Source organism: Cricetulus griseus, assembly GCF_003668045.3.
Source record: "Cricetulus griseus strain 17A/GY chromosome 1 unlocalized genomic scaffold, alternate assembly CriGri-PICRH-1.0 chr1_0, whole genome shotgun sequence".
NCBI lineage: Eukaryota > Metazoa > Chordata > Mammalia > Rodentia > Cricetidae > Cricetulus > Cricetulus griseus.
Window position 1 is genome coordinate 203,219,128 of NW_023276806.1, and position 15,998 is coordinate 203,235,125.

At 38.5% G+C, this 15,998-nt stretch overlaps 1 protein-coding gene across 1 annotated transcript in view; it reads left to right on the forward strand.

Moving 5' to 3' along the window:
• The first annotated feature begins 1,615 nt into the window (after positions 1–1,615).
• Positions 1,616–15,998, forward strand: part of Slc13a1 (solute carrier family 13 member 1) — an 84,453-nt gene continuing 70,070 nt past the window's right edge. Inside the window, exon 1 of the mRNA XM_027390000.2 lies at positions 1,616–1,714. Within this exon, the coding sequence (XP_027245801.1) occupies positions 1,616–1,714 (99 nt within the window). The remainder of the gene's footprint in view (positions 1,715–15,998) is intronic.

Genomic DNA, 15,998 nt, shown 5'->3' on the forward strand with positions numbered 1-15,998 from the left:
AGCATTTCTCCTTAGCCCTGTGCCACTCAAGTGCCACTTCTCCCAACACTGCACAGGGACTCGTTTCGGTTAAATGACACACAAATGCCTTTTCATTTTTTTTTTATATCATTTCACAAAGTAATATCCTCTAAGATGAGAAAGTGAAGTTCAAATGGTGGCACCAGGTGGCCTAAGAATATCAGAACAAAAGTTTTCCTTCAAAAACTTTGAAAAAAAGGAAAAGTATGTGATGAACTGTCAAGGCCTTGGTGGGAAAAATAGGTATAATTCTGAAAAACTCAGCTTCTTTAATCTTTTCTTATTGTCCTTTATTACTGCTACTTTGTGATAGTCACAATTATATTACTATCATTATTCAGATGGCCTTTCTTTCATCTGTGAATTTTTTTTATATAACACACTATTCTTTTTCAGAAACTCTTTTCTTTTCTGTTTACTTGTCTAGTTTTCCTGAATCACTGTGTGTAATTTGCTTGGAAATGTATCGTCTTCAAGGGGAAGAAATTCTTATTTACATTATTAATACAGGGACTGTTATTGAGAAGAATTTTTTTCCTTGACAGAAAAATAAAGCAGAGTCAACACTATGATGGAATTAGAAGTCTGGTCTAAATTATAACCATATGTTATAGAAGAGAGAAATCTGTGTCAAGAGTAATTCACTATAAATTATAGGAGCTCTGGAGAAATGCTTTGTCAATATCCAGGACTGAGTCACAGTTACTTAGTTGAGCCTTAGTGGATAATAAATTTACAATTATAAATACACCAGATAGTCTCTAAACATCCTTCCTATTCCATGAGGTAACCATTTTCATCATTACACGCATGCACACATGGAGGCCCTCAAAAGTGTGCCCCCACACACACCTTTAATGGCCCCAGTGAATTATCTCTGTACAGCTCCCTTTATAATTACATAGTTAGTATTGGGGCAATTAATATCAATTCCAAACCATAAAAGTCTTAAAGGTGAGGGTTTATATAAGGTTCATTTTTGTTTCTTTTCTTACAGAACGAGGCATTAAGATCTCTAAGAGAAGCTTGATTTCGAAAGAAAAGGAGAAATTGCTATCAGTTTTTCAGAATGCCAACTCAGTACAGGACCTGAAAAGCCCCAGGAAAACTTGGCAACACCAAATCCTTCCCTTTACTCACACCCCTACGCTGAAGTCCCTGCTGTTGGAGTTGCTATTTCAACTTAGACACCGAGTATGCTTTCTTAGGAAGGCCTGTGGAGACAAGTCTGTGGAGAAATACTGAAGGGGACTAAGTGTGGACAAACTCAGTTAACTTCATGATCTTACTTTGTTCCGGTCACTCCAGGCTCCAGTCCAGTTACTGTATACTAAGGAAGAAAGAAAAGGAACCACTATTAATTTTTACAAACCACATAAGCAAATGGTCTTTGAGTTCTCAAGCACTCTTGGGCTTATCTCTCTGTTTTAATTGTGATAGTAAAACAATAAAAATGAGATTTAATTTTAACTAACATTGGTCTGTCTGAGGCAGTAAGTATAGATGATGAGGTAGAAAAATATTAATCCAGGCTGGTTATTTAACATCTGCCAGAGTGTGAGGAGGACACTGTCGAAGGTACCTGCTCAGGACCATGAAACTCCTAAATTATGCTCTGGTTTACCGCCGCTTTCTCCTTGTGATTCTCAGTGTTCTCCTTTTATTGCCACTCCCTCTCAGCATCCGAAGCAAGGTGAGTAAACCTGGAGGACAGAACGGTCCATTCCTTGAGCTATTTAGGTTGTCCTTCTATGTTGGTAACGGCATGGTTCAAAGCCAAATGAATGGTAATAGTTTGTGCTTCATTATATGTTGTATTTTCTCTATTGTCTTTGCTTTCAATGGTTAGTCTTACTTGCTGTCAGCAGTATTAACTGGAATGACTAAACATAGTAATCAATGAAAAATTGTTCTTCATGTGTCTACTATATAAAAGGAAGAACAAAAGAAACACAGCCCCCTTCAGATCTGGTCTTTGGAGTTATCAACCTGTAAGGAGTATCATGGATAACAATCCCTTCCCCTGAGAATAAGCAATGATAAATGTCTGTATAAAAGACTAGCAGAGATGTCCAATCTTGTGACATGGTGCTGTTGTCATCTACAAATGTGTTGTACTGTATTCATAGTTATTCTTGGATATAGGAGGCCTGTAGGCAACAGGTTCGACAACCCTAGGCAGAGTAATCAGCAGTATAGGGTCTAGAGTCAGCCACAAAAGTTCCCAGAAATTTAATTTCCTCTTGGAATAGACACATTACAAACGTGAAGTTGTTTTCCAGGTTAATAAGAAAATGTAATAAATCACCGTACCATGCTTTGACCGTTTCAGGTTTTAGTGTACTTTCTTCGGTGTGCTTATGAATATCTTTCAGTTTGCTTTTGAAAAAGAATCAGTATATTAAGTCCAGAATATTAAACTCAATGAATTTCCTGTGTTTTGGTGGTGTGATCTGAACCAGCAAACACTTAGCGATTACCTTGTCTGTGCCAGGCACCAGTGTGGTTTGGTGGTGGGAGAACAGGTGCTGGAGACAGGCTCTCTGCTTGAGATGCTGTATTTAGCATTTGCAAGCTGTGTGACCCGAACAACTTACATAACCTCCCGGTGCTTCCGTTTTCTCCTAAGAGCAGAATCATAGCGGCTTGTTGTGAGGATGAAATGTAAAGCAGGGACTTCCAAGTCTTTCTGTGTTACCTGCACAGCCAGGTTGATGCTTACCTCCTGTGACGTGCAATCCCTCCACTCAGGAGAAGAGAACCTACCCTATGCTCTTTTCTCATGAGTACTATCGGATTAATAAAATAGAGTAAGTAATTGTGATACACTGGGTACTCCAGCTGCTCTCAGAATTCTTAGCCTCCTTTCTGGAAATCTCTGAAGGAAGCTCATAAGCAGTAATAGACTATTTTATATTCAATCAAGGCCCTCTCTACCTGCAAAGCCGGCGGAGGGACTGTTCCTGCTTCACAGCTGTGGGGGGTCCTCTGCTGGGCATGATCTTTCTACTGCAACTTCCTACACTAGATTTCCACCCAGAGACTAAGCAACTGTGTGACCCTGGTGGACAACCAGATAACAGAATTGACTTACGCATACAGGGCTCTAATTTAGATCCTCTCTAGCACATTTGCAGGTCTATTATCGTGTGCATGGTAACTTTTTTTGTAAGTCCCCTGATTTATAAATTTCCAGATGTGGCAGAATCTTCTCATGGGCACATTTTGATTCACATATTGGTTCTTGCCACATTTGAACATTTCTGCTTTAGTCTCAATGTAGGTCCTTACTTATGGCAGAGAATACAGGAAATTAAACTCAAGTCAGTCTTGTGCCATGGCTCCACATCCTCTGTGCTGCTCTTCTGATGCACAAATGAATCTCACTCTAATTATCATCCACAATTTTAGGGGAAATAAATATAAGTTTATTGAGACAGAAAACAAACACATAAATAAGAAGCAATACTGTGAGTTCATGATTCACTAACTGGAAAATGTACTATTGCTGAGAAATGTACTCATTAATCTTTCTTTTCCAACATGCAGTGATAAAAATGTATCTATACATTAGCCCAAGTACATTGAGTACAAAGAGATGAGTCCTGATCACACTGTCCTTATGAATATGTTGTTCTTTTGTTTCCTCCCAATCAACTCATTTTTTAAAATTCAATTAATGTTGATGAGAAAAAAATTCCTAACACAATAACAGAATTTCGGGGGCTATTTCGAATAGGTATTTTATCATTAGCCAACTGCTAACTAAACTTAGAAGAGCATATTTTATTTTATTTTATTTATTTTTTTGTTTTGTTTTTCGAGACAGGGTTTCCCTGTGGCTTTGGAGACTGTCCTGGAACTAGCTCTTGTAGACCAGGTTGGTCTCGAACTCACAGAGATCCACCTGCCTCTGCCTCCTGAGTGCTGAGATTAAAGGCATGCGCCACCAATGCCCAGCCAGAAGAGCATATTTTAAGACTTGAGATGAAAGCAGGAAAAAGTGTATGAAGTTTGATAGAAGCTTACATTGACAAGAATGTACATCAGTTTGTCAGTAACATTTTTGGTACTGAAGTGAGAAAGCCTGCACTTAGAGAGACACAACAATAAGTTAACAGAAACACTCAAGCAAAATAAAGTCCAATGTGTCTCTTAGAAACACAATGGATCTATGTGACATAGAAACAAGAAGCAATGAATTGACTGATATTTTCTTTCTTCTACGGTGACTAGGTGACTGGTGCTTTTAAGGACTGGTCTTACCTCCTGTCTCAAATCCATATACAACCAAGACAGTGTCATCAAACAAGGGACCCTCAGAATTTTTAAGCAATGTTAAAAGGGAAGGAGAAAGGACATATTTACAGGGCACTCCTCTCTTCCAGGCATTCTGCCAAATGCTTTGCTCAAATTGTTAGATTTAACCTTCTAACAAACCAACAGACGATGGCAGACATGCCAGCATTCTCATTTTGCATTTGAAGGAATCTGTGCTCGGAGACACTGAATACAACCAAGGCTGAGAAACTTGTTTGAACTTGGGTTTTATCAAATCTCAGAATTCAAGTATTAACAGGTGTTTTGGACACGTCTCAATTTTGTATTTTTGAAGGTTTATTCCCTGTGGATTGTTAATCATTTATCAACACCTTGGGCAGTTCTAAACATAATAACACTTCCAGTGAGTCAAAGAGCAAAGGAGGCTTATCCGAACCATTTCCTTAATTAGCATTATGCTATTTGGAGGCATCAGGTAGAAAAATGCCATTGATTCCAGCACTGGGGAAAAGGTCTTTTGAGAAATGAAGCAATGAGCTAGATATATGCCATTCCCTGATGTCACAGAGTCCCAGCTGTATCACATGGTTGTCAGGTTACGGTGACCCTTTCCCAACCAGGGTTCACTCTGAGTCATGGCGCTAGGTTGGTATCTTCATGCCATCTTGTTGAAAGAGAACTCAGGCCCATGTTTTTCAGTGCTTTCATTGGAATGGTATTTTTAGGAGGAAGGAGATTGTGCTTTACTTCTGAAGTTTCTGGGCAGAAGTCAAATAGAAGACCAGATTTAATTTTTACCAGTTAGTTATTACTATTGTTACTCATTCACTCAAAATTTTCAGAGTAAAAATAGAAAGAAAAACCAGTAAAGAGCTTGCCATAACCTGGTTGCTTGTGTTTCCAAACACTTGTTTGAGTCCATTGTCTGACCATAGATATTAATTACAAGTGAATCTCTGCATCTGTGTTGCTTCTATGATGGTAAGAAGTTCAATGCCCGTGCATTGCTGTGGATGCTCCTCCAATAAATTATATCTTCTTATGAACTGAAAGTACCAGAAATACTTTTAAATTCTCACCTAATCACAAAGGTATTCCCATTTCTTCCCCAATTAGTAGTTACTGATCAGCAAGCAAACTTCTAAGGCAACTGCAATTTATTTGAATTGACTAGTCATAGTATTTTTTTCTCACTTTAAAGGAGAAATTCACTAAAAAATACCATACAGAAGTCAGTTAACACTGACCTAGGTGGAATGCCACAGTTTTGTTTGTATTCTCTATGTAACTGTATCAGTTTATGACTATTTCTAACAGTTGGCTAATTTTAATCTGTTAAGTTTGTGTTCGGTTTTAGTTTCATTCTCATTTTTACAGTGTCTTGGCTTTTCTTGGTATTAATATTTACGAAACAAACAAAAAGATTAAAAGGAAGACCAACTAAGGACACAGCTCAATCAGTACAGTGCTTGTAAAATCCTGAGTTCAAGGCTCAGCTCGGTGTATACAAGGTGTGGTAGTCCATGCCTATAATCCTAGCATTTGGGAAGTAGAGGCAGAAGGACCAGAGGTCAAGTACAAATAAGGCTAGCCTGGGTTGCACTGGGCACTGTTTCTGTAAATAAGTAAAGAAAGAAACAAGCCCAGATTGTTTGAGAAGCAGTAGGAAAAACCTGAGCAATCATACATTATCCTATTGGGTGGGAATGGCTCACTCCATCTAGCTGATGCACTGGCTAGGAACCTTTTTCACAATAAAGAAACAGGGAAACAATCACATGGGTACTGAGAAACATTTACTAGTTGATGGATTGCAAAATGCTGGGAACATTTCAGTTTCCTCATAGGAACTTCTGGCTCTCTTTGAAAAATATTTTACAGCAAGATAGACTCAAAGGGAGGAGAGAGTGGGAGAGTCGTGATACAAATATGAGCCCCACACCCACCCATGTGTCCTCTCCCGGCTCCATCACTTTTCCATTACTGAGTATGCTGTCTTCCTATCTTGATTTTCCTCTCACCACCCATCTTCTTCCTATTGTCCATTCTCACTGTACTTTCCTTGAGATGACAATCTTCATCTCAGCTTTTCACAGATCATCTTTTCACACCCCTTGTTCCAAAAATCTCACCAGAGTACAGATTTCAGAATACCAGCTTGATTCAGTTATGATCACCAATCAAGCATCTTTGACATAGGTGGGAAATTTCAACTTTGGTGTTTGTCCTACTAACCTCCCATATCTATCTTTCACACTCACCATCTGCAGTCCCTAAGGTACCAGTGAATATCTCTGACCATCTCCCTTTGCAGTTTCTTCCTGGAATGCCCATCCACTTTGTCCTGCCCTCCTTGAGAAGACAGGTTCATACTGGTACAAAATGAGATTCATTATGACTACTCTTTTTTTTTTATTCATAGCTACAGTGGCCCCATTGTAGTGTGTATCCCATGTGTAGGTTATCTTTTCTCTACAGACTGTAAATGCTCTAAGAGAACCATACAGACTGTTTACCTGTGTCCTCCAGCCACAAACACAGGGCTTGTCATGCAGATAGTAGATGGCAATGTTGAGTGTGCTGATAGATTTTCTCATGTGGCAGAAGGATTTGGGGATTTAAGTTGTATCTAATAATAAATAAAATGGGATTCACATTTTTTCCTATGAGCTATACGGTGAAAGAGGGTGATGGGAGGAGATGGCTTCTCACACAAGGGGAAGAGTTGGGAAGAGACAGAGCAAGAACATGGGCACAACAGGAAGATGCCTGACCCACAAAGCTCACTTTCCCTTCTGTCGTTGGATTTTGTGCCTGGCTTGGGAAACATGACAAGGTAAAAGCTCATAATAATGGTTAGAAATTATTATAAATAGCCTCATAGTAATTATTAGAAATAGTCGATTTCTCCATTCTGCAGTTAAACAAACTCAGGTTAAAAAAAAAATTACTCAAAGCCACAGGAACCCAAAAACAGAACAAATGGATTAGAAAAACATATACTACCTGACTCTCACATCCACAGAGATAGTGTTCTTTTGTATTGTGTTTTTAATTTTTAAACTAACATACAAGGTATTAGCAACACTATGGTGTTTTCTTCTATTAAAACACACTTGGTTAGGAACTGTCACTGTTGTTGGATAGTGTTTCTATCAGATCTTGGCAGGGGTATGTTCATTTTGAATTAATCCATTGTTTCCACACTTAAAACCATGCAAGGCTCATTGAGATGCAGCTTCTCTGGGCTTGTAATTGTTGCGTGCATCAGAACCTTGACCCATGATGGACTCTTAGGGTGATTTTGATAGCAATTTATGGATTGAATCCCATTGCATTTTGAATGTAGAACTATGGTTCTACATTATTTCCTGTTCAATGGTGAGTGTGTGTTGTGGGGCTGAGATGAAAATTAGGCCTTTAGGATGCTAGATAGGTATTGAGGGTGAGTGAAAAGGGCAATTAAAAAATATCCCTGACATGGCATAGTGGAGCCACCAATTGCAGGTCTCTGCTATCCTTTTTAAAGTCTAAAATCTAACAGGAGATGCTAACTAATCTTTCCTTGACTGTACCGGTGAACTCCATAATTTCCAGCTTCAAAGACAGGGATCTTTTAAAGTATATTAAACTTGGCAACTAATACGGACTGAGCTCTGAGCAATGACCACCGCAGTGGGGACGTGTATCAGAAACCATGCAAGGCTACTTGAGGTTTCTCCAGTCATGGCACCGTCCTTATAGCACACAGACTTAGAGTGTATGATTTCTCCCCTCTTTTCTTAATTGCCTTGTGTTCTCTTCAGCAAATCAGTTGTCATGAGTGAGACCTGTGATGGGTCTGCTTTTCTCAAGCTCTCATGGGAGGAGAGGAACTCACGCTGAGGACTATGCCATCAGCCAAAGTACTTCCCAGCATCCATGTTCATTTTTAAAGGGAAGGAATGATAAAAAGATATTTTAAAACAGAATTTATATTTTAATTCCACCTGGAGCCATCATTGAAAAGAGAACCACGGTGATTTTTAAACCTATTAGCCACATTTCCCAAGCTAATATGACAGAACTTTGTGAAAGGGAAAAAATGCAAATTGCCTAGTCATACTTGCCTTTACGTGGGCTGCTTTTAGCTAAGGTGGATGAGATGAGACCGGACTAAGATGTTTTTAAATTGGGACTGGGGATTTGGGATAATGTCTGCTATGAGGACTTTACCTCTGCACATAAATATTTTGGTTATAATTCTTTTGGTTCGAGAGATGAGGACTCTCTGGGCAGAAATGGAAAAACATAATCTCAGTTAGAGGAGAGTCACAGTTCCCAGGGCCAAGCAAGTAGAAGAGAAAAAAGATGACAAACAAGGTAAAATGACAGATTCCTATGCTAAGGTACCTTGTGCTAGAATGGCTGACAAATGTTCCCTGTAAGCATCAAAATAAATCACTAAGCATAAGAGTAGAATGATCATAGAAAACCTGTGGTCAGCAGTTCCCAAAAATAATATTGGAGTCAGATGCAGGTCAACACCAGAAACTAGGGGCTGAAGAGATGCTTTTAAACCCATAAAAGGCAAGAGAGTAAGACTGGCTGTTGCTTCTGGTCCAGAGGATGCAGGCTCTACCAGTTCCCCAGGTCAGGAAGACACACACATCAGCTCCTTTATTTAGTCAGATATCTCATTTGGGTCATATCGAGCAAGATTAGGACCCTTCAATGAAGGATCTTATCTAAGCACTAATGGAGGTCAAATGTGAAACTCCTAGAGTGGGAACATAAGTATAGGAAGAGGAAGCATGAGAATAAAATAATTATAAAGTTCCTTTTGTATGTATGACTTCAGGGCTGACTACTTGGTACTGTAATCCTGGAATCCAGTTTGGAGGTTCTCACCCAGGGAAGACTATTTCTCCTGTTTTCATCATTCTTTAATTGCCTGTAAATCTTCATTTAGGGTTGAAACACCATGATCTTTCCCCCTTCTCATAGAAACACGTCTATTGTTGTCATCATGTTTGTTTTGGTCTTGTTTAGACAGCCATGTTGATGAGACTTCATGTATGCAGCTTCTTTGACATTTCTATGACACAAAATCTCACAGCAAACTTCTTGTTTCTCTGGCTCTTACAATCTTTCTACGCCTTCTGCTATGATCTCTGATCTTAGGTTCAAGAATACACAACAAAAATTAAAGAAGTAAAGGCCATGAAGTTGAGTGATAACAAAGTGTTGTGGGGGAGGTATGTAGAAAGGGTTGGAAGGAGGAATGGGAAGGAGAAAAGAATGTAATTATACTTTAATTGAAAAGAGTAAAATTTTATATATATATATATATATATATATATATATATATATATATATCAATTACTACCAGGATACATTTGAAAATCTCAAAGAGAATAAATGCATTACAATATTGAATACTGCAGAAATAAATATACAGGGGACAACACCCAAAGGGCAACAAAAATCACCAGGAATTCAGCAGGATATATTAGGAGAGGCATCATTTTTTTAAACTAAAAGTATAAATTATGGCATATCAAGTTGAAAAAGGTCTAAGCGCCTCCTCTTGTATTAAGTCTGGCCAAGGCAACCCAGTATGAGGAATAGGTTCCCACAAGCCAGCCAAAGCATTAGGGACAGGCCCTGATCCTACTGCTAGGAGTCCCATGATTAGACCAAGCCATGTACCTGTCACACATATGTAGAGAGCCTATGCCAGTCTCATGCAGGCTTCCTAGCTGTTGGTCCAGACTCTGTGAGCTTCTATAAGGCCAGGTTAGTTACTTCAGTGGGTTCTCTTGTGAATACCTTGACTCCCTGGCTCATAAAATCCTTCCTCCCTCTCTTCAACAGAATTTCCCAAGCTCAGTCCATTACTTGACTGTGGGGTCTCTAAATCTGTTTCCATCAGTTACTGGATGAATGCTCTCTGATGTCAATTAGGGTACTTACCAATCTGATTACAGGAAGTGGTAATCAGTTCAGGCTACCTATCCACTATTGCTGGGAGTCTTAGCTGGGATCATCCTTGTAAATTTGTAGAAAGTTTCCTTGCACTAGGTTTCTACCTACCCCAACTTGATAAGCCATGCTTTTTTGACACCCATGAGAGGCCTGCCCCTTTCTGAACAGAAACAGAGGAGGAGTAGATTGAAGGTGGGAGAGGGAAGAGAAGGGAAAGGGGAACTGCTTTCAGGATGTAAAGTAAATGAATAAAAAAGTTAAATGGAGAAGAAATCAACCTACCAAAATAAACATATTTCGTAAAAAAAACTTGCCAATTGTTTCCACTTAATGTTTTCAGACTATAATTAAGTGTCAGCAACTGGTGGAAACTATGAAAAATGAAAGTAAATAAAGAGAGCTCATATGCTACAAATGTAAAAACATAGAAGATAAGTAAGAATGGATGACTGTCAAAAAATATCCTAGGTAGATATCTTAGACATGAATAAAGGCAGTCATAGAAATTAAAAGCAACAAAAATAAATTTAAAAAATTCAGAAGTGTGTTGGGGGTTTTGAGTTGTCCTGAGTAACCATATTCCCCAGGGATATATTTCTTTTTTTGGGTTAATTCAGTTCTCTTAAAAATGAATCTTGCATATCAACTAATGCAAGCAATTTACTGTGACAGCATCACACATGGTTAGATGAATAGCAAGACCACACCAATGTCATGGCTCAGGTTCAGCCAGGAGATGCACTAATTAAGAAGGTATCTTTTGGGGTATTTTTTCCAGGTGTTGCCTTCATACAGAGGCATTCCTAGGATAGTAAGCTTTTTATCTACTCTATGCCATGTTTGCCTTGTCTCCTGAAAATCCCCTTTCCCATTTATAGCAAGAATGGTAGCTAAATATCAGGTAATAACAACCCTGCAAGATGTTTGAATTAAGCTCATGTCCAGCATTAATTTTAGATTTTCTTAAGGCATACTACATTCCACTTCCCTACCTTAAAGGGTCAATATGCTAGTCTACCAGCACTTGAAAAATGTGGTCTGCCAAATATCAAGAAATAGATATTGGAAAATGAGGAGATCTTGCTCCAAAGGCTCCGAGTGAGAGTTTTGAATATCTTCAAGGCCATGGGGTCAATCAGGAGACCAAATCAAGGGATAGAGAGGCTTCTTAGGTTAGGTAGCTTTGGTCTAGATTCCTTAAGTATCTGGCAAGAATCATCTGCCCACAAACAGCAGGAGTAAAAACTCAAGGAACAGAATCCTCCCAGAATGTCAAAAGATAGCGAAGAACAGCAGTATTGTCTAAAAGTATGAACCCCTAACAGCCAATGAGAGGACACTGAAGATCTTAAGAGTTTTGGATGCCAACTGCCCCAAATAAGGTATTTCTTTTACCATGGTTATTTTGGCCTCCAAGGGTTACCATTTTTCTGATAAAAGAAACATCTACTGCCCCTGAAGAATAAGGTCTCAATAACAGCCAACACAATTGCTCTACCACACTTCTGCTGAAGGGAAGTAAAAGAATAAGAACCTGGAAAACTGGCTACATACATGTAAGGAAATTCAAGAAGAGGGATTGGCTAAAGGGGAATTTCTAGAAACCATACCACCAGTAATTCAGGACTTTTCAGGTGAGAGGATGCTCAGGAAGCCAGAATGGAGGCTCTAATCTGAATTGGTGTATCCTATAGGCCAGGGTATCATATTCTAGTGCTAGCAAGAAAGGAAGGGATACCATACACAGAAAAATCTGGTGGTGCTAAACTACATAACTGTAAGGGAGAGCAAATAGGTCCGTTATCCAGCTGAGCAGTTAGAGGACATGAGAGTTAAGCTCAGCTGTAGATCCAAAGCAGGCACCTGTGGAAAAAGGAAGATTGGTTAACAAGCCATCCACAATTGTTTGGGTTGGGACACACACACACAGTTGAGTGTGACTTTCTGGGGCTCATATGTTGGAGGATTGGCCCCAGTGTGATGACATTAAGAAGTGATAACACTTTCAAGAGGTGAAGACTAGTCACTTATACATACAAGGGTAAACTCATCTTCAAGGACCAGTAACAGTTCTTTGGGGCCCTTGGTTCCCATGAGAGTGAGTTATAGAGAAGAGCCAATCTGGGCCCTCCCTAGCCTCTGGTTACTTATTTGGCCACATCATATCCCTTTACATGTACTTCCTCCATTGTGACATCAGCCATGAAAGGAAGATCATGGTTTCCCAAAGTAGACCACCCAATCTTGGGTATTTCCATTATAACAATTGAAAAACTTAATAACACATAGGGCATAGACCAATTGGAAAAGTACAAGAAGGTCTAGCATGAAACTAAGATTCTAATTTTTATTTTTCGAGTAAAGCTCAAGCCTATTAAGGCAAGTTTGAGGAAAATAAATTGCTTTACCATATAGATCAGAAATCTTACTGAAAACCCATAGAAATTTAAAAATAATGATCATTTTGTAAGAAACAATTTGGAAAAGCAGAAATGAGGAAGGGTTTTGAGATTGTTTTGCATTGTTGTACCAACAACAATGCTATAAATTATTATAACCATTTTTTAGAAAACAGAAATACATAATAAATTTTAAATGAGCCTTTCAATCAAGAAATTTTGTCACTTGTCTTCTGTTCTGGGATTGAAAATCTTTTTCCTATATCCATATGGAGCTTAGGTACAAAAATGTTCACAGCCATATAGTATTGAAAATTTGGGGAGAGTTAGAAAGCTGTACACACAAATGCCAATATATCCTTTAACAGGAAGATTTGACCCACTTAAAATGAATTTAGCAATAGTAATATGCATGTTAGTTTAAATGCATTAATAATGTGAAATACTGAGTGGAAAAAGTCACAAAATGATACACAAGGAAATCCACAGGCATTATTTAATTTTAAAAGTGTATGTTGGGGTTGGGGAGATGGCTAAGTGGGTGCGATGCTCACTGCACATGCATGAGTAGCTGTGTTTGGGTCTCTGCTGTCATGTAAAAGACAAGTTCATCTGTAACACCTGTGCTGGGAGGTAGAGACAGGAGGATGCCAGGACTCACTGGCCAGCCACAAATGTTGAACTCTGGATCCATAAAAGCCTGTCAAATTAGGGAAGAGGAGTGTTGAGAAAGACATTCTAATGTGAACCTTTGATGTCCACACACATGCTTGCAGAGGCATGTGTACTCATACATAAATAGACACATGAAGACACACACACACATACAGTTATTAAAATATTAATGGTCTTGCCAGGTAATGGCATAATCCTTTAATCCCTCTGGAGGCAGAGGCACATAGATCTCTGTGAGTTTGAGGCCAGGCAGTTCTACAAAGCAAGTTCCAGGACAGACAGCTGTTAAATAGAGAAACTCTATTTGAAAAACTAAAGAAGAAGAAGAGGAAGAGGAAATATTAATGGTTTCTAAATAACAAAAATCACAAAAACACCGATGGAAAATGACAAATCGAATACTGAACAGTGGCCAATCTGGGGGATGAATACAGGGAAAGAATACAAAGAAGTGATTACGAGTAGTATTTCACAGAAATGTTTTATATCTTAAAAAACGAAATAAATGTGACTGAATGTCCACACTTGTTCCATATGATAAACAACTGTGTCTGTTAAGTAATTATCTAACTGTTCTAAATATTTTAGAACTTTGAAGATGCTTTTAAAACAGTGTGTTCCAAAGCTTTAGCACATTGATGTTTTTACTGTAAAGGAACAGTGTCTTCCCATAACACTTCCATCACCCTTAGTGGGAGAGAATGTTCCTGGAGTAGAAAAAAGGTAGAGATGGCTGAGAGTGGGCAGGGGAGGTACACAGGCAAGCATCCTAGGTTACTGGACAGGGCATCACTTCAATGTTATCTAATGGAATGTCTGATGACCAAATAATAAAGTCTCCTCTGCCTGAATGGATGTCTTGTTTCCTGAACAATATATATATATATATATATATATATATATATATATATATTCCCATATATAAATATGGGAAGTAGGGCATCTAGAGACTTTTGAACAAATAGGTGGCATTTTTAGTCATGAGGAAGTTCATGAGAATTTGTCTTCCTTTTTCTTCCTTCCCTTCCTCTTTTCATTCTTTCCCCATCTTCATTTTACTCACTTCACATATGGCATTTAGAAATAGGCACCAAGGATTTTAAAGGCATTTTTTACTGTCCGTGATAGTCATAATTCCAAATAGCTCTCTTCTTCCTGTATTTTCTGTCATAATATATAAACAAGATAAAAATAGTCACTAGTCTGGTTTCTGTCTTTCTGTTCAAGAATTTATAATACTAAAGGGCTTTTCTAACTCTGGAACAGCATTTGGATTAAAATGTACACTTGCCATGGTTGTAGTTTATTATAACAACATCACAAGTACTGCATACTTCTACAAGACTTTGGAGGGTAGGGGTGAGGTGTGGATAATAACTACCCCACTCTACCTGAACAAGGTTGATTCTATTTCCTCTTTGTGTAGGCCTTCAGTTTCAACCAGGCATAGAAAATTCCTATGAATTATGGCAAGTTAGCTAACAGAGGCAACAGAAATATGGTACAATTAAAATCCCATGAATTGCTCACATGGAAAAATTAATGTTCAAATGTCATTGGGGGAAACTCCATGAGTTAGACATAATTCTGAACGGAACATTGCAGCATTGTCAGACTTTACACGTAGCATATAAATTCAGAGAACTCAACTGGCAGAAAGGTATTCCCTGCCAGTAAGACACTAGACCAATATGAGAAGAAAGGACTAAGTTATCATATACCCGATAGGTTTTCTATCTTTACCCTAAACAAAAAAATATATCACTTGGTTACCTTGAAAATGTTGGTCTTGTTTCAGTATATCCAGGAACAGGCCAGCATCTTACATTTCTTGCAAGTTCTGAGATGATGCAATATTGCTGGTTCATGGATTTTATGGGGTATATGCAGAGAAAGCCAATGAGCAAGCAAAGAACTCGGGAATAAGGATACAATTAGGGAAGTCAGAATGAGGAGGGAAATGGTTTGCTTCTAGACACTGACTCAAAGGCTAAGGAAGACCAGGAAAGAAAGCAGCTGAGTAAGGAGTATGCAGGTGCTATTCGGAACTAGAAAGAAAGGTTTTCTTTGAATTTGGAGAATTGTTGCCATGTGATACTAACATTACCCAGTCTCTCACTTGCTAAAACCACAATTTCACTGTACTTTAATATAAAATCTACTGATTAATAAATCTTAAATGTATATAGAGAAATACACAAGCATTGTGAGTCAAACAAACTAAATTTGTTTCTTAGACTTTCAACTACTTCAGATCATTAAATAAAAGTCTAGAACTTGAGCACAATCGGGTATAAAGAAGCCCTTTGGGAGGTCCTGAGGCTTACTGGGAGACGACTTGGCTAAATATTGTGAATTGGAGCTTAGCTGTCGGAACCTAACATCAAAATGGCCTAGAAGGGAGAATTGTTTGTGTTGAGAAAGTCTTACTATGCAGAACAGGCTAGTTTCAGTCTCATGGCATCCCTCCTCCTGCCTCAGTCTCCCAAATGCTGGGACTAAGGGTGTATACCACCATGCCTGGCATCTTTGTAAATAGATAATTGACTCAAGAAGTACTAGGATAAGTCGGACTGTAGAGCAAAGGTGATTGAATACAAAGTTGAAAATCCTGAATTATTTTTTTAAAAAAAGCAACTAAAAGGTGCTGACTCT